At 39.2% G+C, this 25,270-nt stretch overlaps 2 protein-coding genes across 5 annotated transcripts in view; both read right to left on the bottom strand.

The window, feature by feature from the left end:
* Nucleotides 1–7,618, bottom strand: part of kcnh3 (potassium channel, voltage gated eag related subfamily H, member 3) — a 20,436-nt gene extending 12,818 nt beyond the window's left edge. Inside the window, exons 1-6 of the mRNA XM_031897156.1 lie at nucleotides 6,635–7,618; nucleotides 6,454–6,525; nucleotides 5,164–5,272; nucleotides 2,106–2,339; nucleotides 1,021–1,155; nucleotides 694–824 (exon numbers count right to left, since the gene is read on the bottom strand). Of these exons, the coding sequence (XP_031753016.1) occupies nucleotides 694–824; nucleotides 1,021–1,155; nucleotides 2,106–2,339; nucleotides 5,164–5,239 (576 nt within the window). The 5' untranslated portion in view covers nucleotides 5,240–5,272; nucleotides 6,454–6,525; nucleotides 6,635–7,618. The remainder of the gene's footprint in view (nucleotides 1–693; nucleotides 825–1,020; nucleotides 1,156–2,105; nucleotides 2,340–5,163; nucleotides 5,273–6,453; nucleotides 6,526–6,634) is intronic.
* A 6,074-nt stretch (nucleotides 7,619–13,692) lies between these two features.
* spats2 (spermatogenesis associated, serine rich 2) overlaps nucleotides 13,693–25,270 on the bottom strand; it is a 53,581-nt gene continuing 42,003 nt past the window's right edge. For 3 of the 4 annotated variants that reach the window (XM_012956669.3, XM_031895811.1, XM_031895812.1), the window contains 6 exons: nucleotides 24,608–24,743; nucleotides 20,013–20,071; nucleotides 19,583–19,692; nucleotides 18,387–18,489; nucleotides 17,056–17,255; nucleotides 13,693–16,818 (listed from right to left, as the gene is read on the bottom strand). In XM_012956669.3, coding sequence (XP_012812123.1) covers nucleotides 16,510–16,818; nucleotides 17,056–17,255; nucleotides 18,387–18,489; nucleotides 19,583–19,692; nucleotides 20,013–20,071; nucleotides 24,608–24,743 — 917 coding nt within the window. In that variant the 3' untranslated portion in view covers nucleotides 13,693–16,509. 4 annotated transcript variants of the gene reach the window in all.

Raw genomic sequence — 25,270 nt, 5'->3', positions numbered from 1 at the left:
ATCCGAATTGGAAAAATTCTGATTGGAAAACGAACATTTTGCGACTTTTTCGTATTTTTTGCAATTTTTTCGGCGCCTTTACGACTTTTCGGAAATTATCACGACTTTTTCGTTACCAATACGATTTGCGCGAAAAAACGCGAGTTTTTTGTAGCCATTCCGAAAGTTGCGATTTTTTCGTAGCGTTAAAACTTGCGCGAAAAGTTGCGTTTTTTTCGTAGCGTTAAAACTTAAAAGGCACGACGTTTTGCGCAAGTTTTAACACTACGAAAAAATCGCAACTTTTTGCGCAAGTTTTAACGCTACGAAAAAATCGCAACTTTCGGAATGGCTACGAAAAACCCGCGTTTTTCCGCAAAAATCGTATTGGTAACGAAAAAGTCGCGATAATTTTCCGAAAAAATCGCAAAATACCGATCATTACGAAAAAAACGCAATCGGACGCATTCGGCCCGTTCGTGAGTAAGTAAATGGGCCCCCAAGTGTTCAGGTGAATTAATTAGATTCATTTTATTATTTATTTCATACAAGTAAATCTATGGGGCCATTGTGTAGCCAGAAAATTCACTTGGGGAGCTGCATCTGGCCCAGGACCCAAATCTGGATAGAAATGCTATAATGCAGCATTCCAAACATTACCAATCTATGGTTCCTGATGAATGTTTCACCCGTATCTGAAAACTGAGTCAGTACCTTGCCAAGTTTGGCTTTGGTGCTGTTCTGTCTCTGCAGTTGGCCCGAGAGATGGTACAGAATGGTCCTGCTCCACCTACGATCTGCTTTGAATCCTTTGCCTACTGCACAATCTTGATACTCAGTGCTTTCTGTCAAGACAAGAATCCATAAACAAAAGTTAACCGCGGCATGCACAAAAACTATATTTCTAAATCCTCCTATACAAGAAGGTTCTGCTCTTTATCCTGTCATGGCCCAGCGCCGGTCAATACAATCTTGATGCACCCCATTTGGCATTATCAGTCCAAAAGTTCTCGTTGAATACACAAAAGTTCTTTCCTATACCTGATTCCTTCCAGCTTTCTGCATCTGTTCCAAATTTGGTGTCTGTGATGTCTTTAAAGGAGATAAGAAATAGAACCACTTCCCCCTTTTCATTCTTGATTGGCACCAGATCCAGTAGGCACCAGAAAGAACAACCTGTACAAACAAGTAAAACGTTATTTTCCTGAAGGACAATGGGCAAGATGGGGCATTCAAAATATGTTCTGCCCAAGCTTGTTTATATCTTCCATATACCAATCCATGTGTGGCATTGTCACTTTTATATAACTCAGCCCTACATATCTGGTATGTCACATAATCAGCCTGCAATGAGGAAAACATAGGACAGCACTGTGTTTATCATTCACAGTAGACTAACTGTCCTACTTTCTGTTCTTTAATTGTTTTGTATTTTAATGGGCCAATCAATTATTCAGAAGAGAAGGGGGCATTAGTAACAGATGTAAAAATTGCTTTAGGACCAGTAACCCCCAGGAATCAGATGTTTGCTTTTCAAACAATAAATTAGTAAATACTACATACTAATTGGTTACTTGGTTACTAAAAACATTGTACCTAATGTTGAATTGCCCCATAATTATGTTATATATAAATACCAGTATCTAGAGGGGGTCATATCTACCCTCGCATTCAGCTACTCTCCTTTATTGCCTCTAATTCTCCCTTCTGGTATATAGTACAGTCTCATATTTCCACCTTTCTTTGGTTATCACTTTCTGTTCCTTGACTTGTGCCCTAGGTTTCTGGCTTTTGTATCTGGCTTCTATGAGCATATTGTACGTTTCTGTGAGAAATCATTTTTAGGGAGTGCTTGTTTTGTACGCTTTAAAATGTTGTATATTAATCTTTAGTAAAATACAGTAAAGTAACCATACAGTATATGGGACAACATAATTGTTATACAACCAACCAGGACATGGGCCTAACCGTTTTATATTGTTACATTTATGAAGCCAACCAGTTGTTCTGAGCAGAAGGAAGAAGCTGAAGAAGCTGAATAAGCCACTTGGATGTTGTACAGTTATTTGTACAGTATATGGATACATTAGTGTGAAACAAACCAATCAAAGTGACATCTAACTCACCATTTTTCTTGCTAAGAACCAGCTCTGCTTTGAGCTCCTGTTTCTCTCTCAGAGCTTGCAGGATGCAGTGCTGAATGTGCTCAGTGGTGTCCCCTCCATAGAGAAAGCTACAGGCACAGGATCTCTGCATGACTTCTGCCCGGGCAAAACCCGTGAGCTCACAGAATCCATCTGAGCAGTACACCACTGGGAAAGACGGAGGAAGCTGAGCGTTCCCAAGAACAAAGTTACTATCTGCAGAATAAAAGACAATGAGAATCATACTCACACTAGCCATTTTTACCTGGTATTGTAACACAGGCAGTACAGCAGCACAAGGAACATTTAGCATACTGAACTCTATAGGATAAGTACCACTACCTTGCTTCATATTTCATGCAGTCTAAGCAAGCAAGTATTGTATACCTTTTCATCTGAACGATATTAAGAAAATGATAGTTGTTATAAGCAATATTTCCAGTTTGAATAGGAACCACAGCTACAGTTCCTTTTGTTTACAGGTTGTACACTATAATGTACCCTAAAACAGTGAACCCCAATATGTTGCTCACCAGTCCCTTTGTGGTTGCTCTCAGTGGCCTCAAAGCAGGTGCTTATTTTTAAATTCCTGGCTTGGAGACAAGTTTTGGAGTTTGTACTGACAAACAGATGCTTCTGGAATCTGCCAGTCTACAATGGACTGCTTTTTTCATGCTTGCGTTGCTCCCTAAATTTCTTTATATTTAAATGTTGCTCACAGTTAAAAAAGGTTGGGGACCCCTGCTTTGATAAACCAACATACCTACGTCAAGGTAACCCCAATATGATTGCCCTATTATGGTAGGCTTGGGACTCTGCATGTGTGGCATTATCTTGGGACCAATGAAATTGCTTCATGGCTGCTTTAAGAAATGGGAAAAAGGGAGACAGTGTCAACTGCCATCAGCCCCATTAACTGCAATAACTTTGAAATGATTGTATCTCTCTTTTTTAACTTTTTATTGAAAAAAATTTCAATGGGCGAAAAGAAAAAATCTAGACTGGACTTGAGGTTTTTTTCGGTAAATTCAGAACCCTGTGCCTAATGTCTACTACAATACATTTAAAATAATATTTTATAATAAAAAATAATTTAATCTTCTCCATATTCAAAAACAACCTACAGTCCTCTGATGTCTCACGGATAAATTTAAGCTTCTATTCCGTTGTTGGCTTATTCCCCAAGTTATCCAGTTTGTTTCCCATTGCCACCCTCCATATAAATAACAAGCTAACATTCTCCTGGGGAGGCGAGAGAGCTAAAGAGTGTCATTATTACATAGTTACATAGTTACATAGGGTTGAAAAAAGACCTGTGTCCATCAAGTTCAACCCATCCAAGTAAATCCAGCACATCTAACCCACACCTACCAATCTATACACTCACATACATAAACTATAAATACAACCACTAGTACTAACTGTAGATATTAGTATCACAATAGCCTTGGATATTCTGATTGATCAAGAACTCATCCAGGCCCCTCTTAAAGGCATTAACAGAATCTGCCATTACCACATCACTAGGAAGGGCATTCCACAACCTCACTGCCCTCACCGTGAAAAACCACCTACGCTGCTTCAAATGGAAACTCCTTTCCTCTAATCTAAAGGGGTGACCTCTGGTGTGTTGATTGTTTTTATGGGAAAAAAGAACATCCCCCAACTGCCTATAATCCCCTCTAATGTACTTGTACAGAGTAATCATGTCCCCTCGCAAGCGCCTCTTTTCCAGAGAAAACAACCCCAACCTCGACAGTCTAACCTCATAGTTTAAATCTTCCATCCCCTTAACCAGTTTAGTTGCACGTCTCTGCACTCTCTCCAGCTCATTAATATCCTTCTTAAGGACTGGAGCCCAAAACTGCACTGCATACTCAAGGTGAGGCCTTACCAGGGACCTATAAAGGGGCAAAATTATGTTCTCATCCCTTGAGTCAATGCCCTTTTTTATACAAGACAGCACTTTATTTGCTTTAGTAGCCACAGAATGACACTGCCTGGAATTAGACAACTTGTTATCAACAAAAACCCCTAGATCCTTCTCCATTAAGGATACCCCCAACACACTACCATTCAGTAGATAGTTTTGCGTTTATATATTGCTGCAGCAGCCTTCCCTCTCACTGCCGGTTACACAGGGGGAGGACAGAATGTGCAGAGCTCAATGTGGTTCTGCTGTATGGAGGCTGCTGAGCAACCCTCACTGCCTTCTCATGATTACATTGCTCCGGCTTTATTCAGAATAGACTTAACATTCACTTCCAAGTCCCTGCCGCTTTACCAGCACTTGTTCCTATAATATATATGAAGCCTATAATTAAGGAGGTGATTAAACTTCTCTTGTATTGTTTAGCGCTGAAACTTTATGATAGCTTATTTCTGCGCAAGTTTAAACCTCTTAAAAAAGTATCACACAAATATATGTATGGCATTGTAAAAAGCACAAATTAAGGAAAAAGGGATTTACTTTAGAGATAATAATTATAACCAAATACCAGAAATGATTCCAGCCAACCATAATACATAATCAAGCTGAAATTGGCCTAAAAAGTTGCTTTGTTGTACAGGTATGGAATCCGTTATCCAGAAAACTTCAAATTACAGGAAAGCCATCTCCCATGGACTCCATTTAATTCACATAATTCAAAATTTTTAAACATATTTCCTTTTTCTCTGTAATAATAAAACAGTTCTTGATCCCAGCTAAGATAGAATTAGTATTTATTGGAGGCAAAATAATCCTACTGGAGTTTTTTAGTGTTTAAATTATTTTTTAGAAGACTTGAAGGATGGAGATCCCTTATCTAAAAAACCCAAGGTCCTGAGCATTCTGTATAATAGGTCCCATATTTGTATTTACTGTCATATTATATGCTCATTAATACAATGCTCAATTAATTTCTACAAGGTGTAAAACTCTAATTATAGACAATGTGTTCTGCACATGTATGTGTTATAATATGTGTGGGAAAGAACAGAGTGCTAATTTATGAAACAAGAGGAGTAGAGCATGTGTAATATAGAAAATATGACTCACGAGTTCCATCAAACCTCGTCGCTATGGTATCTAAGAAGGTATTTTGTGGAGCAAGAAGACCTCTCATGGCTGGCATGAAGCTAAGCCTTTCTGTGCCAGTTCTTCATTGCTGAATGGAAAGAGAAACAGAGCATGTCATTTATGGTATATGGCAAAGCAAAAATATGGTACCAGAGCTACGGAAACTGGAAATCTTACATGAACATGTTTGTGTTTGTACATTTATATTTATATTGTTGGTGTATGATTGCGCACAATACTAGTGTTTATTTGTCCTTCTGTAACAACAAACCATTCAGTATGACAGTAACGTATGTTAAAGCTAGTGGCTTGGTAGGAGGGCTGACACTTTTATAACTGAAGAGACAGAACACTGCACTATTCTACAACATTAAATGTCAAATGTCCTTTTTAAAACAGCTTCTTATGTTAGGTACTGCTCCTGCGAACACCTATTTACTGCCCATGCTGGAGCACTAAGTAAAGGTTGGTACTGACCTGCTGCGTGGAACAGACACTGCTACATAGGGCCTTGTTGCTACATAGTGAATAATGCATTCCCTATTGTAAAATATAAAGATATCAAAAGTCACTAAGGAGTTCCATGGCCATATGAAAGCATAAAAGGCTAAGTTCTAAGTTCTTTTATACAGGCCATGGAACTCTTGAGTGACATCTAATATATTCATATTTTACAACAGGGGGCACAAGGTTTAGTGAGTCACATGATTACATTACTGAGCAGCGATTATAACTAATGACATCACTAAGCTCTGTTTATAAGATTATAATTTACAGGATATACATGATTCTTGTGTATTATATAGATAAAAATATCATTGCCCTATACAATTGCACATCACTTGCATGACATTTTACATAAGCTCTATAGAGAAACAAAAGCAGATGCAGAAATGCTTTGAAACAGCTTGAGCCTCACTAGTTACAGACCATAATGCATAATAACATGTATGTACGCTGTCTTATATCAAGGTACAATTCAGACAATTCCCATAATACGCCATCTTACTCAAGGCTTAATTGGATCCAAGCTAGTGTTGCGACTCCTGTAATTGACAGTTGGACAAAAGTACTTATTGGCACTCTGATTTGCTGTTCATTGGGAAAGGCACTGCTACTGTAAGTGAAACATGGGCCTTGGGTGCAACTATAGTACTAAGAGTTGGGAGTCACAATCCACTACAGCATTATGAAATATGATTTTTATATATATATATATATATATATATATATATATATATACAGTATATATGTGGGGACGTATATTACCTTCATGATGAGTCAACTTCTCAGGCTCCAACAACTGGTTTAAGGTTTAGGAATATTAACTTGACTTTAAATCTGCAAGAAACAGGCATCAGTAATGACAATAAAAGACAATAAAAGGGACCCACATTCTGACCCATTTTCTAAAGGTCCCTTCCTCACCCCCCTCGCTTAATCTGCTGACCTGAGATCCAGTTTCCAGTCCATTACAGCAGCCCAGGCATAATGATGTAGGTTCCTATAATGTGCCTATGGCAATGGCCCTTCCATCAGGTGTCTCTCAGCTCCTTCTCTTCTTCTACCTCATCCCTGTGGCTCTGTGAGGCTGCTCTGCTGCCTTTTCTAAGCGGGTTGGGAGCAGATTTGCCTTTATTCCCAGCTTGAAGTTTCCATAGTTACTCATGGCACACCCTGTCTTCTCTTTAAAGGAGCAATGCACAGGAAAAGAAAGTAGGTATAGCTCATATTAATCCAGCAGGTGATGCCGTTTTAGAGTCAAGTCATTAATTTCCCATGGTAGAAGCTATTTGAAGAATCATATAAAGACAAAACATGGAGTAAAATGTAAAACAAAAGTCAAATATGTATGTTTTATTTCAATGATATAGGAGTTTAAACACATGCACATGTACCCTTTTTCAGAAGGAAAACAACTAAAGATGCTACTTGGTTCATTTAAAGCACATGTATCATTCACCTGCATAGACTGAGCTGCAGGACAGGCCTATATAATATTTATGTTCCATATAATATAGTAAAGGGATACATCTGTCTTGCTACTGGGACAATAACAGAAGTATTAACACTGATACTTATTGATATAAGAGTGTGGCATATACCACTCATGGGGCTTGTACAGACCCACCAAAGGTGACCCCACTAAGCACCTGTACTCCCCATACCCTCAACCTGTACCATTTTAGGATGGGGAAGATCGAGGGTAACACAGTGTGTAAGGGAGTGTTATGGGGCAGTTCACATTAAAGTTAACTTTTAATGTGTTATAGAATGGCCAATTCTAAGCAACTTTTCATTTGGTCTTCATGTTGTATCTTTTATAATTTTTTAATTATTTGCCTTCTTCCTCTGCATCTTTCCAGCTCTCAAATGGGGGTCACTGACCCAGCAGCCAAAAAACTATTGCTCTGTGAGGCTACAAATGTTAGTGTCATTGTTACTTATTACTTATCTTTTTGTTCGGCCCCTCTACTATTCATATATCAATTCCTGGTTACTAAGGTAAAGTGGACCCTAGCAACCAGATAACTGCTGAAATTCCAAACTGGAGAGTTGTGGAACATAAAGTAATATAATAATAATAAATTAATATATAATAAAATAATAAATAAAAAAACTAACAGTAATAAAAAATGAAGACCAATTGCAAATTGTCTCAGATTAGCACTCTCTACGTAATACTAAAAGTTAACGCAAAGAGTCTCTTGTAGCTATTACTCAGGCCCTGGTATTTGAAGTACACAGAGGCCTAACAGCCCCAACAAGTCCAATAAATAGTCACTGTCTGTCCCCATCTTAAAAGGAACTGACCTGCTAACTTACTATTTGGCTATTGTGACTTATAATAGCCATCATTACTGTAAATATATCATTTCTGTGTAGGGAGAGACAGGAGCTCACAGCCATGGTTAACAATGTCAATTGCTGTGTTGCATTTATTTATTAACATAGGAGACATCACCACAAAAGCAAAGATCTGATTTGTTGCTATGGGCAACGTCACTGGTGATGTTTGTCCAGTGTTAATAAATACATCCCATAGACAATAGTTATTTATAGGATCTTAAGGGAACCAATTATCTTGCGTCAGGTTGTACATAAACCTCCCCATAAGGGTTTTAAGGCTTTGAAAGTAAAGATAATCTTGATTTTCTGCAAAATTAAAGAGCTTAACGTAGGGGAGATTGTGGGTAACTGCTCAGGGGCAGGGTAAAGTAACCTCTCATAAACCTGGCCATACACGTGGCGATCCGACGATGTTTCGTACGACCATCGGTCGCACGAAACATCGTCAGATCCGCCACACACCATTCAGGGCTGAATCGGCAGGTAAGGAGGTAGAAACAATAGGATTTCTACCTCCTTCTGCCGATTCAGCTCTGAAGGGAGAATTTTGGTCAGGCGCCTTCTATGGCGCCCGATCAAAATTTTCTAACCTGGCCGATCGACGAGCTGACCGATTTCAGCAGCTTCCTGCGACATCGGTCGGCTCGCTGACATACCATACACGCACCGATTATCGTACGAAACGAGGTTTCGTACGATAATATCGGTGCGTGTATGGCCACCTTTATAGAGATCAGCACACTTTTACTCGGTTTTTGTTGGATCACAAATGCAAGTCTCATATCAAGGGACTGTGGGAGCTATAATTTAACTGCAGCCGTTGAGCTTGAGGCTAGAGATCCCTAATGTATTACATAACTGTTTCTATGGAATAAAGCACTGCACAGTCAGTATTGTGATACAAATATACATAGGTGGCCACCCTGAGTTATTTACACAGAGGCTTGGCCGAGATTCCATATCTCAAGCAAATGTGGGAGTCTGTTCTGCTTGAATGCATTTTAATTATAATATTAAATCTGAATGATTTTATTGTATAAAATGAGATGTGTTTCCCAATGAAAGCCCAGCATGTATGTGTTTGTATTAGGAAGGGATCTAGAGCTTATCAGATGTTCACATTCAAAATATTCCATGACTAATTGATCAGAAGGCTAAGCCAAACAGTCGCTTTGTACTGCAGTATTCTCATCGGCAATGTGCGGTATCACCTTTACCTTTAGATATGCAGGTAAAAACGAAGGAATTCTTTACCCCTATCTGACGATTCAGCATTACGTTACAATGTTTGGGCACCTTCGAAGACGCCCAAATCAAAATTTTCAGTCCTGCCGATCGACTGTGAGACCAGTATCCAAGGCTTTTTGTCAATGTTTGTTGCCTCATCAACCCGCCATACACGCACCGAATATCATATGAAACCTGATTTCAAATGATAATATCTGTGTGTATGGGCACCTTTTTCTTCATGTACTCAAAAGATATTTGCACAAGAGTCAGTTCTGCATTAAAATACAAGATTTACTGGGGGTCATTTATAAAATTTGCGCACAGAATTATTTGCACAGTGAACATATTTGTCCTGCCCGTATTTATATTTCTAAAGCTGGACAAGACTGGTGCACTTAATGTGCAAACGTAATTGCAAAATTTTTATTTGCAGTGCGAATGACCTTAAAGCTTTTTAAATATGGCGTACTTTATAAATGACCCCCACTTTAATAATGACAAGGGTTAAGCAGTATATGGGGGGCATGTGCAAGACATCTGTAAAGGTGGCCATACACAGACAGATTTCAGCGCCCATTGGGGTCCTTTAGACAGATTTGGCAGCTTATCTGCACCCCCAACAGGCCTCCCTGACCAACATCTAGTCTAAAATTGGGCAGATTTCGATTGGGCAGGTTTGATTTTCTATCAGATCGGGGACCACATGGCTTGTTAATGCAGTCCTCAGTCCGACAGCACTTGTAGGTATACATACATGCTCCCTACAAACTCAGTGCAGAAAGCAGCCTGGTCAGAACTAAACCCAGGACACTCAATAGCAATCAGGGCTTTAGATGCCCTTTAGGCATCTTACTCCGTTAAGCAAACTTTCAGTATGTTGCCGAATGCCATATTCTTAAAAAATTAGCAGTTGGTCTTCATTTACTATTGATTGTTAGTTTTTTATTATTTGTGTCCTTTTTCTGCCCCCTTCCTGCTTTCAGATGGCAGCCAAAATGATTGCTCTTTGAACCTACAATTCCTTATTAGAAAGGTCTCTCCTAATTATCTTCCAGTCTCCACTAATACCCCTGCCTGTTACACTCCTCTGGTCTTTTATTGAGAAGTATGAATAAATATACTGAAATCCAGCTGCAAAACAGTTTTTCTCTTTCTGCTTCATTTGAATTCCTGGAAGGGGAGGAGGGACTAAAACATTGATGTTACAAATTATAATAACTTTTCCACAGTTTAGACAGCATGTAGGAACTACATAACCCACAATACATTGCATGATGTTCCTTTCCTTATTGACATCACATATACAGAAAATTGTGGGATTTAGAGGAGGCAGGCTGACAGTCGAGTACTGTTACATTTTATTTGAGTCTCAAAGTAGTCAGTAGGAGAACAGGGGGTCAGGCTTAGGTAACTGTTCCAAACCATATATTACATACAAATCATGAAAAGGCTGCATCTTTTTTAACTGCTGTATATTTCTATGTTGCTTCAAATTATGTTTTCTTAAGTTGTGTTTGGGTGGAGTTCCCATTCAAAATGCTTCACAGGTTCATATTTCTCAGTTATAAGTGAGATATGAGCTCATTCAGTTGGGGTTATGTAGAAAATATGCATAAAGACTATCAGAATTTCTAGATATATCTTTTTTACACAGACATACTTGAAAGGAAACCATGATATTATGTGTGCTAAGGGGGACAGCTCACCTACCTTCTTAAGCTCACAGTGTAACACAACCCCTGACCAGACTATGTTCCATTGTGAAGTCCCTCTGCTTTCCATAATGGGTGGTGCATAGGTTCTCTGCAAAGCAGAATCCATCACTTAGATACATAGAAACAATGTGAGGGAGGGCTTGCAGGTACATGATACCATGACACCTACCTGTGTTAATTGGAACCATTGCGATTGGATGTTGGTGACTGTATTACCCTTGAGCAGGGATCCCCAACCTTTCTTACTCGTGAGCCACAATCAAATGTAAAAAGACTTGGGGAGCAACACAAGCACCATAAAAGTTCATGGAGGAGCCAAATAAGGGCTAAGATTGGCTATTAGGGGCCTCTATGCACAATATCAGCTTACAGGGGCTTTATTTGGTAGGAAATCTTGTTTTTATTCAACCAAAACTTGCCCCCAAGTCAGGAATTCAAAAATAACTCCCTGGTTTGGGGGCACTGAGAGCAACAACCAAGGGGTTAGTGAGCAACATGTTGCCCCCAAGCCACTGGTTGGGGATCACTGCCCTTGAGTGTTTAAAATACTGGGGATTTATGACCACTCAGTTGAACTAGAGAAAGATGAAAAATAAAATGTCTTCTAGATATCCAGCAAGTCCATTTACATCAGACTTACCACTTACCACTATTAAAAATTGTAGAGTCAGGGCCTGGATGTATAAAACCTAATAGCCATAAAGCTGGATGTGTGAATGGCCTCTCAGTAAGTTTAATTTGTGCCTCCTCCTATGCCATCATTTAAACCCACTGGGAGGCACTCATACAAACAGTTGGGGACCTATTTGTTGTGTACTAAACGGCAACAAAATTTGCCAGACATCAGCAGGCTTCACCATGTTAGAAACAGCATCATTTTTTTAACGCATTTTTCCTTTCACCTGAACTTATGTCAAGTAATGGATAAAATCTTGTGTTTGGATGGCAAAATTCACCATTTATTTTACTCAGCATTATAAACAGGCTGTGTTGTAAGCTGGTGCCACTAAACTAATTTCCTTGTTTGAAACTTCACAAACAGTTCTCGAGCTTATAACCCAAGCGAACAGTGAGCAAACCTTCCCCAGCGGTGTTGAACGTGTTTATCCTTTGCCACATTTATACACGTTTTGCTCTGTATATATCTAGCTTGTAATTTAAATGTCAACCTTTGCTTAGATCCCAGTATCCCTAGCAAACAGGTAGTAGTTTGAATGACAAAAAAAAAATGGGTACATTTGTTGGGATCCCAGTATCCCTAGCAACCAGGTAGTAGTTTAATTACAAAAAACTAGGGGAAAGCTTGAAGTGAAGCAAATGTTTTTTTTAAAAAAAAGTTCCAGTCTAGCCATAGGGCTCTGGCACACGGGGGAGATTAGTCGCCCGCGATTAACTCCCTGTTCGCGGGCGACTAATCTCCCCGAGTTGCCTACCCCTGCCATCCCACCGGCGAACATGTAAGTCGCCGGCGGGATGGCAGATGCGGCGGCGCGATTTCGCGCAAATCGCCGAAAAAGACTCGCGAGTCTGCCATCTCGCCGGCGACTTACATGTTCGCCGGTGGGATGGCAGGGGTAGGCAACTCGGGGAGATTAGTCGCCCGCGAACAGGGAGTTTTGTCGCGGGCGACTAATCTCCCCCGTGTGCCAGAGCCCTTAGGTTTATGTTTAACGGGGAGATTAGTTACCGTGGTGGCTAATCTCTCAAAAGCACCTTCCAATCTGCAATAATTGCTGGTGGAAAGGCATACGCATCACCACGTCTCACTTAGGGCAAGATTTTTGTATATGTATTTGCCTTCCTAGAAATTCTGATTTTGATTTGATGACTAAATCAATGATACATCAAAAATCTCCAGTATCTATACTAAGGGGGGCCTGTCCAAAAGTTTGGAATAAGATGGGACTTGAAAAAGTTTGACAACCACTACCTTATGTGATCAGTTTCTCTGAATGGAACAATGGCCTAGCACCACAGAGGGCTGCAAGCATCGCTTCTCTTTAATTGCTCCATGGAAGTTGCCTATTGTGACATCTGCTATATATTTCCTCACAGGTGAATCCAAAAGGTGAAGAATTGTTATTGATCCATCTTTTAGGGAGTTTATAAAAATAAAATATTGAAATAAAAATGGTAGGAAGCACGTGAATAGGTGATATGAAATATACAAAAAAAAAAAAAGTTACCTCCCTTCCCTTTTGGCTTAAAAAAAAAAAAACCCTCTCAGGACTAGTGGAAAATGACTTTTATTATTATTTTTTTTGTAAAATCTATATCCATTTATCTGTGACTCCTGCGCTGTCACGGGGGAATAAGTGTTCACACTGACACTTTCTGTATATCAGTGGAAGCTGTGGGTGTGGGTAAGGAATTCCCATTTTCAGCAATGAGACATGACACACAAGGAGATTTGTTGTCCCCAATATGTCTGCACTAGCATGGGCTGCAAATCTCCCAAAAATGTAGGGTATCCCTTTAGGCCAACCACTATAATCAGTCCCCTTTTCAGCCATTCCTTGACAGGTACATACTGAAACCAAGATAGCTCCAAAACTATATTTATGTTGGCTTTTTTTTCCTCTTGCAATGTCTAATACTTACTGCAACTCTGGCCCTACAAATAATGATTCCAGGAAACTTCTCTCCCAAAGTACCATCATTTGCATTTGCTCAGCATACCCTGAAGCTGACAATCACAGCTTCCACCTACGTGCAACTACATAGAGCAGAATGAAACTGGAAATCAGCCTAAAAATTTCACATTGATCTCTGCTTCTCTATATCATGCTAAAGCTACACGTACAGCTCCTCTCATTTGGAAACAGATCTTTTAGAGGTATGCCCACCTTGAGGTAGGTGATACTGGGCTGATCCGATTGTCTGGCCCAAGAGCCAAACTGACAGATCACAGTGTAGTAAAACAGGCATCTGGTAAAGTCATCAACAAGCCAGTGTGTTCCTCACCCCAATGGGATTTTTAAACCAACCCAATCTCATTTTGGGCAGATATTGGTCAGAAGGACATTGGCTCCGCTACTCTTTTAAAGCTGTTTTTTTTCCCCAGACTGAAATGGATCCACCACCTTCACACGCTCTGTTAATCTGCATTAAAAAATACAGCTTCTGCTTGCATGAAGTCACACAGAGCAGAGGTCAGCCCAAAAATGTCTTTTGTGTTTCTGGGCTGACCTCTGCTCCTTGTACCTGCGTACAATCCAAAGCTGTACTGGTTAGTGCAGATCAGCAGAACTGGGCTAGGGAGCAGGCAGCTGTGTGCCCGGACCCATGTGTAGCCAGCTCAATTCTTTTGTTTCTTTTCTTATTTTCCTGGCCTTTAAAGAAAGCAAGTGTATTTTAGATAAGAACTGCTAATCATGCCTAATATTTTTTTTCATTATATAAGCAGCTACAGCCATAGGAATAGAAGGAGGTAAAATGAAATCTTGCCATTTTTTTCTATACGAGAAGGGCATATTATATTTATAACATAACATTAAATTACTGCAATTCTTATCTAAACAAATATTACAGATCATTTTCAGGTTGAGATAAAGTTAACTCTTCAGATGATAAAACTTTAACATGGTAAACACACACACTGGAACCCTCCATCCAGTCTGCTATTTACTTTAGTGGTGTCTGAAGCTCCTTGCATGACAAGCCACATTATTGCTTTCCCATAATTGCCACAGAGCACCTAAACTCCCAGTTATCACACACACACCATTTTGTTTCCCTGGTTATATTGCTCGAGAAATTCAAGTTATAGATTAATAAGGACAGTCTCCTGACTAGGTAGGCAATAAACATAGAAAGCCACCTATTCCCAAAACCAGAACGTCCCTTTAATATTGGATTACAGCACTACAGGTATATCTTCATAATAATATAGTTAAAGGGACAGGATCCACGTTCATGGTATTTAATTCCTGACAGAGCAATAGTACTATGATGCAAAAACAATTTCATCTCTATGGCAACTGTAGATAATGGATTATAACCCTTTCTAGACTGCGGGTGTCATTTTATTACTAATATATAAAACATGTTTTGTTATATTATATGCATGAAGAAGACATTACTAAAATGCTTCGATTCTATCTGTAACTAGAGCCACCATTGCTGTGGAAGTATACCGCCCTGAGGGTACATTCTTACGCACAGGCAACCCAATTCTGCATTTTGTTGCACTGAATCTTGCTTTGCATTGGATAGTACAAAACCAAAAGCTCTTGGAGCATATACTCCTAATGTATGGGTGGCAATGTGAAAATAAAAACAGAAACATACATATTTCCCCCAAACGTTGTAAAGAGAAAACAGAGACATGAACATTGGTGAAAGTTGCATCTTTGGAGCATTCAGGAACAGGGCACTGCCTTAGGGTTGTTCAAAGGATCCTAGAGAAATGTGCAGCCACAATGGCCCTTTGCAGTCAACTACGGACAGCGCAACGTTACTCTTTGGTCCACGCACACATTTGCTTGGCAAAAGGACCAAGAAAGGAAGAAGAGAGACTTAATTTGGCTCCATATGTATTTTACAATGCTTCTGTTCCTGAGCAGTAAGAGGTTGGAAAGTGAAATGTATACATTTTCAGCCAGAACAAAACATTCCGACCTGATCCTGTATCAGACATTGTTGGCCTTCTAAATGAACAAGCTAACCAAATATTTAAAAGGTAAATTGTAAAGTGGTTGCTATTTGTTTCTTCACTACTGGTACAGAGTTCTTTCTCTCTATTATTCAGCGTGCTGATGTTGAGAGTAGATAGTAGATCTGTCTCTATTACATTGTGTTCCCACCAACAGTGTGACTTTCTGGCTTAAGTGGAGGAAATTGAGGAAGGCTTTCAGAGGAATGTGAAAGAGAAAGGGAATAAGAGAAAGGGAATAAGAAAACCTTGCAGACACCAGTACAAAAAACAAGGCACTTTGAAGACTGGAGAAAGTGAAGGGTGAGGCACATATTATTTTATTATATATATATATATGTGTGTATATATATAAAATAATATATGAGCCAAAAGTAACATTGGGATTACCAACAGCAAAAAATGATTAATCCCAAATAACATCTGATGAGTCAGGTTTTACTAAACTAACTTAAGAAGCAATGGTAGCCAGGTATCCATGAACTTTGTTAGAGGGAACTACAAAGTAAAAAAAAAAAAAAAAAAAAGGAATTGAAGAAGATAGTATAGCCGAAACATCTGATTTTCCATTCACTGCAATAGGAATAACCTTGTCTACTCCATCTGCACTTACAGTAAATATGGAGAAATATAGCAATATAGAGATAATATAGAAATTTGTTAAAGAGCTTACTGTTAAAGCAATGAACTGAATGAAAACTAACGTGAAGAAATAGACAAGGTAATGCAAGGTATATAGAGAAGACAAAGAAAGGAAAACAGTGGCATGGAACAGCTGGCTGTAAACGTTTCTCTTTGTTAATAACAGTTCTCTAAAGTCAAGTTATGGAATTTTATATCGAAAGTGCAGACTAGAGGCTAGGTGCTCTTCCTGTTTCAGGATGCAGAAGCTAAATTCGGCCTCGGTTTGCGCTGTGGTAGTGCCTTGGTATCAGATTGTGTGACTTCTGTATGGGCAGACTCTGAAGTGGCAGTGGGTCCATTCATTCCAGAGGGGTGAGCAGATGTTTTGTCACTGGGCTGACGTGGGCCTTGTGACTGAAAGCTCTGGTTTCGAGGGTTGGAATGATACCATGAAGCATTACGGTTCCTGTTGCCGCTATCGTATCTCATGTTGTTGTGATAGTTTTGTCGTGGGCCTTGAGGTCTCAAGCCCTGCCCTTGTCTCTTGTTCATTGGAAAACCCTGAGAAGCAAATTTTAAAAACAGGGTAAATTATAGTGAAGTACAGTACAGGACACAGGATTCTACATCACTCCAAAGACCAGATATTCCAGACTAGACAGGGGTACATCATAAAACTTACCTCTGTCAAGAACATTTTGTATTTTATCTTTCCTGGATATCTTGGTACAATAAGATTTAACAGACCAATTTGCAATGATTTCTAACATTTTTTTTCTTCGAAATAAGATTACATACTTGTCTAGGTGGCTGGACTGGACGGGTGCCATAATGGTTGGACGCTGTTGTGGCTTCTACTGCAGACACAGGCTTCCTGTTGGCTGAGGATATGCTGGAGGTTGATGAAAGCTCAGGAGTGGACGGAGCAGAGGTGTCACTAGGACTTGTGAGAGAACAGCAACGGGAGCGAACAGAATAATTGTTCTTTGGGTGGGAAACTGAAAGATAATCAACAACAGGCACAGTGTGCAGTCATTATTATTTAACAAGTGATAAGAAAACCTCCAGCAACTACACACTTGCATGCTTCCTACCATTTCAGCATAAATGAATAGAAACCAGTTTGTTTGCTGCATACAGTGACTGAAAAAACACAAGATTATGTCTATATACTGGTTTGTTTTTATTTACAAAGGCGTTTAATACATACCATTTGTAGAAGCCCCATACTCTATCAGGATATTGCTACTTAAATGTGTCATTATAGCAAAATGTTCAGTCCCAGTTCTAAAATCTAATTAAAAAAAACCCTAACAAAGACATTATAATTTTGCACCTGAGGAAATGGTCTGCCCCTGAAAGCACTATTGTTTTGTCTGCGAATAAATGTTGTAGGGGTGATAGCAACCATAAGGAAGTCAGTGTGCCCGTTCCTTTATTGTGGTTTTGACTGCTAAGAAAAAACAGTGACATGTAGGACCAGGCCAAAATGTATCTGTAAATAAAACAATACAAAAAGCTGCAAGTAAATTAGTAAAAGCAAAAATGTAATTGCCATGGGTTGCTGGCCCAGGTGTATATCGGCCTGGTGTAATTGCACCCTGTGTCTCCTTGCGTTTAACCAAAGTAACACAAGTCTTCTAAAACAATCTGGCAGTGATGTAGGGTGCAAATAATGGCCTATATAACCTCTGACTGCTCAGTAAATGTATTGGCATTGGCACTAATTGCACACCACAGCACTGCTCAGCAAATGGTCTGTTTTGAGGCCACCGACTAAACTTGTGCAACCCACAGGTCTAAGTATTGCATTCATTTACAAGAAGGCAGGAAGGCAGCGGTATGTCTGTGCTGAGCACCCATGTGGAGGACAGGTAGGCGGTAACTGTTTAGAATTATGCATAGATTCGCTGATACAGATTCATTCTCTCTTTACTGGTATTTACCTCTACTGCAGAACCATTTACCTAATTCTTTGAGAAAACTAGTAAATGCTTGTAGCTTTTACAGACATATAGAAAAGGCCATCAAACTTTAATTTACATTAAAATGTTATTTGGGATACAGTTCACATTCGCAGTGGGAAGTGTGACAGCATCAATAGATTACCTACAAGGATGCATGCTTACCTTGACCAAAAGATTCAACACTTTTTTTCAGGGAATCTAAATCTGCAGTAAAGCGAGCGGCTCGACCCAATTCCTCATCATATTTCCTTTCACTAACAAAATGCTTAATTTAACAAAGAAAAAATAAATGAGTTCTAAATGGCAAACTGTGCATACATTGTCACTGCTTATTCAAGTTATATAGCTCTAACTATTCCTGTAAAGGACAGAAAATACACATTTTATTATTTATTACCAAGCCTTGAATGTTAAATTGAGACAGAAGGATTACAAACTTATGTGGAAGACTGATGGATGAAACCTCTGTCTAAATAAAAGAAGCAGTAAAACAGATATTGGTATTGCGTTAGGGTATTCTGCCCTCCTTTTAAAGGACACTGCTTCATTATTCTACAGAAGTGTCCTCTGCATTCAACTAGGCAGCTACTTATGAATGCTGCTCTCTGTACAAGTACCAAAAGGCAGTTAAAATAAAAAAAAAAATGAGTATACGTAAATGTCTTATGATTATCAGGGGGAAGTAAGGGAATATTTTGTGAACCCCAACTGTCCCTTTAATAGGAGTAGGCAGTTACATGGTGTCTCTGGTGGAATGCATTGTTCACTAGCCTCCAGAACTAATATTTTGCTATGACCAGGTCCCTACAGGCCAGCAGCACAAAGTATGAGGCAAAACATATAACAATGATTCAGCAAAAATATTTTCCCTAAATTTGGAAGATCTTCTTATCTGTAAGAAGACTAAGCTTTTGTGTTTTAACATTAACATTTATCTTTGGCACGCCATTTATGTTAAATAGTACAAGTCAATAAACCATGCAACTGCTGAGATGGTGCACTGGCAATCTAGCCAATCATCTGCAAAGCAATACAATTTCAAGATGGTCTGTCAAAACAGAACCCGGACCTGGTATACATGTCAAGACAGTTAGGCAAGTATGGTCAAAGTTTGCCATACTGCCCAACCAAATTTAGGTTTGTATGTTAAGCTTTAGCCAGTAGTTATATTTTTCCTGTATGTGTATCAGATATATAGGAGAGGAAACCAACATCTAAAATCTATAAATATAAACATAGAAGCTAATCGTACATAGGATAGATTGCTCCATTATTGATCTAGTGAAATGGAATTTTAACAATTTTTAGTTTGTTAAATCAATACAAAATGTACACAAAAATGCATACAGCATAATTACCTTGATATCTGCTCGAAGTTCTGCTAACTGCTCTTCAGACATGCGCACAGCCACATCTGTCAGTTTCTTAAGCTCCTCTGCCTTTTTCTGTCGGCTGTCCAAGATTTCCACTACACAATAAGGTAACAAACAGAAACAGACATGCTCAAAAAACCTTGTATTCAAGTAGAGAAAATGTCATCTGCATCTCACAGAATTTCAGCAGCAACGCATTACTTCCATATTCTAAATATATTAAAATATTTGCTTAATAGCAAGTTAAGTGATGCTATAAATCTTCAAAGCAATAAAGGCATGGCTAAGGGGTTAATATCACCCCATGTAATAGAATATATAACAGAGATTTTAGTAGCAGCTATAATCAACTTACTAGCCAAGAACTAAAATATATAACATTTTTACTGAATGACAGTGCTGAACAAGTCCTTACTTGCTTCTGCTTTGACCTTGTCCATTTCTGCAAGCAGTGCCACCTCCCGGTCCATCAGGCTGCAGGAGAGAACAGAAGATAAAAGGCATTGAGAAGGGGGATATCCAGCAGGTGACAATGCTTGAAAAACCCACATTTCTGCACAGCAATAACCAGTGTTACATTCGTGTGATACATTTTTTTTCTTTTAGACTGGGAACTGGAAAAAATGCGACTAAATAGCCATGCCCATACATTTGTTATAAGAGTTGGTTATTTACACAAGCACATGTAGAACATAGGAGATGATAGTTAATGAAAGCCCTGATGAAAACAGTAAAACAAATCACTTGCAATCAGAACCAAGGCAAATGGATTGACCAGCTGTGCAACACCAGCAGTTACCCTCTAGCGCCCTCTGCCTCTCACTGGAAGGATACCGAGCGCTCAAAGGAGCAGTAACACCAAAAATGAACATTTTCTAATGTAACTAGAATAAAATGTACTGTTGCCCTGGTAGAAAGTTTTGTGTTATCTTCAGAAAGACGGCTATAGGTTATATATCAGCAAGACTGCTGTGTAGCCATGGGGGCAGCAATTCAAGATGGAAATCAGGAGAAAAGGTAAAAAACAGTGACAAATCTACACAGCTTATCGGTTATGCGGATATCGGTCGTCTCGTCGATTGGCCAGGTTAAAAGATTTTGATGGTGCCCAAGCAAAATCTACGTTCAGGGCTGAATCAGCAGGTGGAGGTAGAATTTCTATTGTTTCTACCTCCATATTTGATGATTCAGCCCTGAACGTCAGTGAAGTGTTGGAACGATCTTTTGTGCGACCAACGGTCGCACGAAAGATCGTTATTGCTACGTGTATGGCCATCTTAAGAAATAACCAGGATAAGCAGCAAAACCCAGAAATCGCAGACTACAGCTTTTATGTATCAGAGCTAGTAGCTACCATCTAAATGCTGGGCATAGCAGACATGCACATGTGATCACTATACATTAGCAAACGTACCAATGGTTTGACAGCAAATCTAATAAAAAAAACAGGGCCTCTCCAAGGTAAAACAAAAATGCTAATAGGTGGCATCACCCCATCCCTTGTGGGTAAATATACATTGCTGAGCTCTTTCTATCTTCATTAAAAAAAAACGTGATACTTATCTGGGATCTAGGCGGAAAAACAAATCTATAAAGCCCAAGACACGGACTCAAAATAGCTCTCCAAGCTAGCACTGCCAGATTTGTAATGAAAGTCATGATCCGTGAAGAGGTACCATTCACTTGCACCCAGAGAGAACAGGACAATGCCTTTTCCTTGGGATCGTTACGTATCACTTCACTGAATGGTGCAACCAAATCTTCATTCACTTATTGTGCCTGGTAAATGTTAGTTTCAGAAGATTAAAATGAACAAAAAAAACTAGAAGTTTAAATGCACGATCCCTTAAAACAATGTTTCAAAATTCAGGTAGGTTTACTTGAGCCCCATTAAGGATTCCTAGTTTACCCAAGGCAGGCAACTACAATGGCTAATTTTAAATCATATTACAGCATAGGGCTGCTGTGCACCTTGGCTCAACAGAGCCCCATGATATCCCATCACAAGCTTATATTTCCAGAATGCTGCATCATTCCCTACCTTTTGAAATGGTCCCAAAGTATTGGGTTGGGTTGATGACAGGACCGTGCCAGAACAATCCCGCCAGTGGACTATTCTACAGCTAGTATTTTGGGGAAAAGGTCACCCCCAGAAAACCAGGATAGGAAAAGGGCACAATCATAGTGGGAATCCACTTAACTTGGCTTAGTACCGATGGGCATACTGTACATGCCAAGTGAGCTGCAGGGGATGCTGGGAATTGGAGTCAAACAATAACTTTAGCGCATCCACTTGCACAGTCCCATAAAACTACAATTTGCCTTTTGTATAACAAATAAATGAATGTTGTAGGAACAGTAACATCCGCTACTGCTGGTGCAATGACATTATAGTCACTCTTTATATGTATGCAAGCTAATAAATAACAGAACATATGGCCATTTTCATAAGAATACATGGACTAGCTATAGCAGAGTAAATGCATATATTCTGTTATCGATGAATGAGATATGCTCGGGTGCAGGCACATGTAGCTGAAATACGCATAAAAACGCGAGACTTTGCATTCTTTATGCTACATGTGCCTGCACCCGAGCGTATATCATTCATTAGGGGGCAGGCACAGGTAGGACGCATTTACAGTAGCAGGGTGTATTCCACGTCCGATATCAGCCTTAGAAGATGGAGGATTCATTCTCATATAATCAAACTGGAATTAAAGGAGCAAGCAAGGAAAGTTGAGTTGTGGCAAGTCTTGCCATAGTCTAGCCATGCCAGAGGCACAATGGCATTTCATTTATTAGTTCAATATAGGAATAAGAACCTTAATTATGTAATAAAACACACTGCTATTGTTTTCTCTGTGTATAAAAGGGCAGACAAACACACTTTCTGGAATAATGTTGCTGTGAAATCCGGTCTGTAGCGCAAGAAAGAGTGATTCCTTTGCTGTTTATTGAGGGAGGTTCCAGCTGGCACTGGCCCAAAGCAGCTGGAAGAAGTAGTTCTGTATTCCCCTCCACCATACGGATCTGAGTTTCCTGGTTCTCATTCACAGTACATGCATTTATGCACTGAAAATGAGACTGACATTTAGGCAGTTAAATATAACATGAATACATTCATATCTTGGCCAGTCTGTAGCCTTTCGAGGCAAAGCTTGATGTTTTAGTTCTCTTTTAGAAAGACAAACACAGTTAAAAGGCAGGCACATTGGACTATGGCTTATATTAAACTTGCAAATATATACTGAAGCATGTAATACTCTGACAGAAATACTACAAGCCACCTTCAAACACTCATGAAAAATCCATGTACTTTCAAAGCCACCCCATAAGCATGTATTAGGGATCAGTGAGTAACATTGTCCAGACAAAGCTTGCGAACAGATGTCGGCAAAACAGTGAAACTTTGCTGGGGCTATGGAGACCTGTAAGGAGGAAGCCGTCTTCTGCCCAACAGATATATGGCTAATTTTTGGTCAGCTATATCAGTTGGGCAGTTATCTTATTAGCCCATGTGTGGGGACTATCCAGTGATAGTCCCCACACATGGGCTAATAAGATAACTGATGATTATCCAGACCAAGATGGTAATAGTCAAATATATATATTTAGACTGTGTGGCAAAACCTACAGCCCTCTGCCTTGCTTACATGAACTGTTCTTTGTAGCTGGTTAAAGACTAATTTAGCCTTACATAAATCTTTCAGGTTTGCACATGTGTTTTTCAGGTTCATTTACATGATGGTATCAGTTTCACAAACATATTCTCCTTGCGCCCAGGTGTATTCTGGATAAGAAATTGAATGCCACTAGCACAGGGGGACCAAGCAGGGTGACTCGCAATTCAGTTTCTTCATGGGCTAATGTGCCATTAACTTCTAGGCAATACAATACAAGGTAATATTAGCAAATTAATAACAAAAAGACTCCTCAAGAAACCATTTATTCTCTGCCAGAACACTGAAGGGTTTATATAAATCTAGTAGGTAAAAGCACTACATGCATAAATGGTGCTAGGCTTGTTTACACAAATGGAATGACCTCCAGTATCAGGTGCAAAGATTTTTACTTACTATCGGTATTTCCAATTACTATAGTATGATCTAAGAAAATAGAGCTTTATGGGCTCCATATATACATTATAACTTGCACCACTAAAGTTACAGCAGGCTGGAATTTCTTAGTTCATAGGTATCTGGGGTTAACAATTTGTTTTGTTTCAACTGTCTACAGTATGAAGAAGTGGAGGTTATTATGGGTCAAAAACACTCCCTTGTATGATGCAGTCCCACTGTAACAAGTGTGTAAAACAAACAGGCCAAGGTTAGTTTCCTGAATCACTCACTGCACACAGATAGCAAGAAACGAAACACAGGGAGACAGAATGGAAACAAACAGCTTCACTTATACCGGACCACTTGGAAAACAAAGGGCCACTGTACCATTCTTTCTTTCTATTTTCTCTCTGTTATGTCTAATGAAAATATTAAAGAGGAAAACATTATTATACTTCTGGCTTTTTCTTCTCAATTCTATAAAATGTGTTACTGACTTGGCTTGTTCTTTTAATGTAAAGATGGCACCTTCTTGGGGATTTTTTTTCCAGATTAAAAAAAAAGTCCTATATATAAAATGCTTGGAAGCGTCTCAGAGTAAAGGTGGCCATACACAGGCTTATAAAAGCTGCAAATGGACCAAGCCCTCGGGCCAAACAATAAGATCAGTCTAATATCGTCCACATCTAGGTGGGCATATTGGGAAAAGATCAGCTCGTTTGGCAACCTCACCAGAAGAGCAGATCTTTCCGTGATGGCCACCTTTAGTGTCCACAATAAATGCTGTAAGCTCCAGCCCTACCCAATAAACAGCAATGATTGCCCCACAACCAACATGTTGATTTGTTTTATACCTGTTACTTACGAACACAGTACAGTCCAACTTGCAATAAGTTAGTAAAAGATTAAATGAAGTTGTCATAGAAATACTATAACTATTGACACATACCAGCTCTGCAGCTCAGAAAAGGTTTGCTTCATCTTTTTAATAGAGGCATCCATTTCTTCCTTCACCACTATGCGATAACGTGCAAGAGAAACAGAACACCGCTGAAGATCCTTTACTGACTTCTCTATATTGGCGCCTGTAAAATAAGAAATTGTTACCTGGTCCTTTGAAAATATCGATGTGTGTTATAGACATGCCTTATAGTCAAAAAGACAAACTGAAACAAGAAATATTTAATAATTCTTTTTCATGAATTCAAATGGAAACAGGCAAACTGGGCATTCTTGAGAATGGTTGTGACTCGCAAAACATGCAATTTGAACTAACATTGGGTCTCATTTTAGATTAAACCGGAGTGAAACTATCTAAAATTACTGCAGTCTCTCCTTTTACCTTGTCATTTGAAAAAACTTCCATCAAGTTTAAGATAAACAATATCTGAAAATAAATATATGTCCTAGGAACCTGCACTTCCTAATATACCTTTTGCGTAACACGATCATGCAATATATAACAGGACTCAACTGACATGGACACAGCCATTCTAATGTGCTGCTATGCAAAAACATTGGGGTGTTTTGTCTTGCAGCAGAATAGACCCAATGCCATTACTCTTACAACCAATGTTTTATATCACAACCACTTTACGCTTACCCAAAAGGA

This window comes from Xenopus tropicalis, chromosome 2, assembly GCF_000004195.4.
Source record: "Xenopus tropicalis strain Nigerian chromosome 2, UCB_Xtro_10.0, whole genome shotgun sequence".
NCBI classification, from domain to species: Eukaryota; Metazoa; Chordata; class Amphibia; order Anura; family Pipidae; genus Xenopus; species Xenopus tropicalis.
This window is presented reverse-complemented; position numbering and strand designations above follow the sequence as displayed.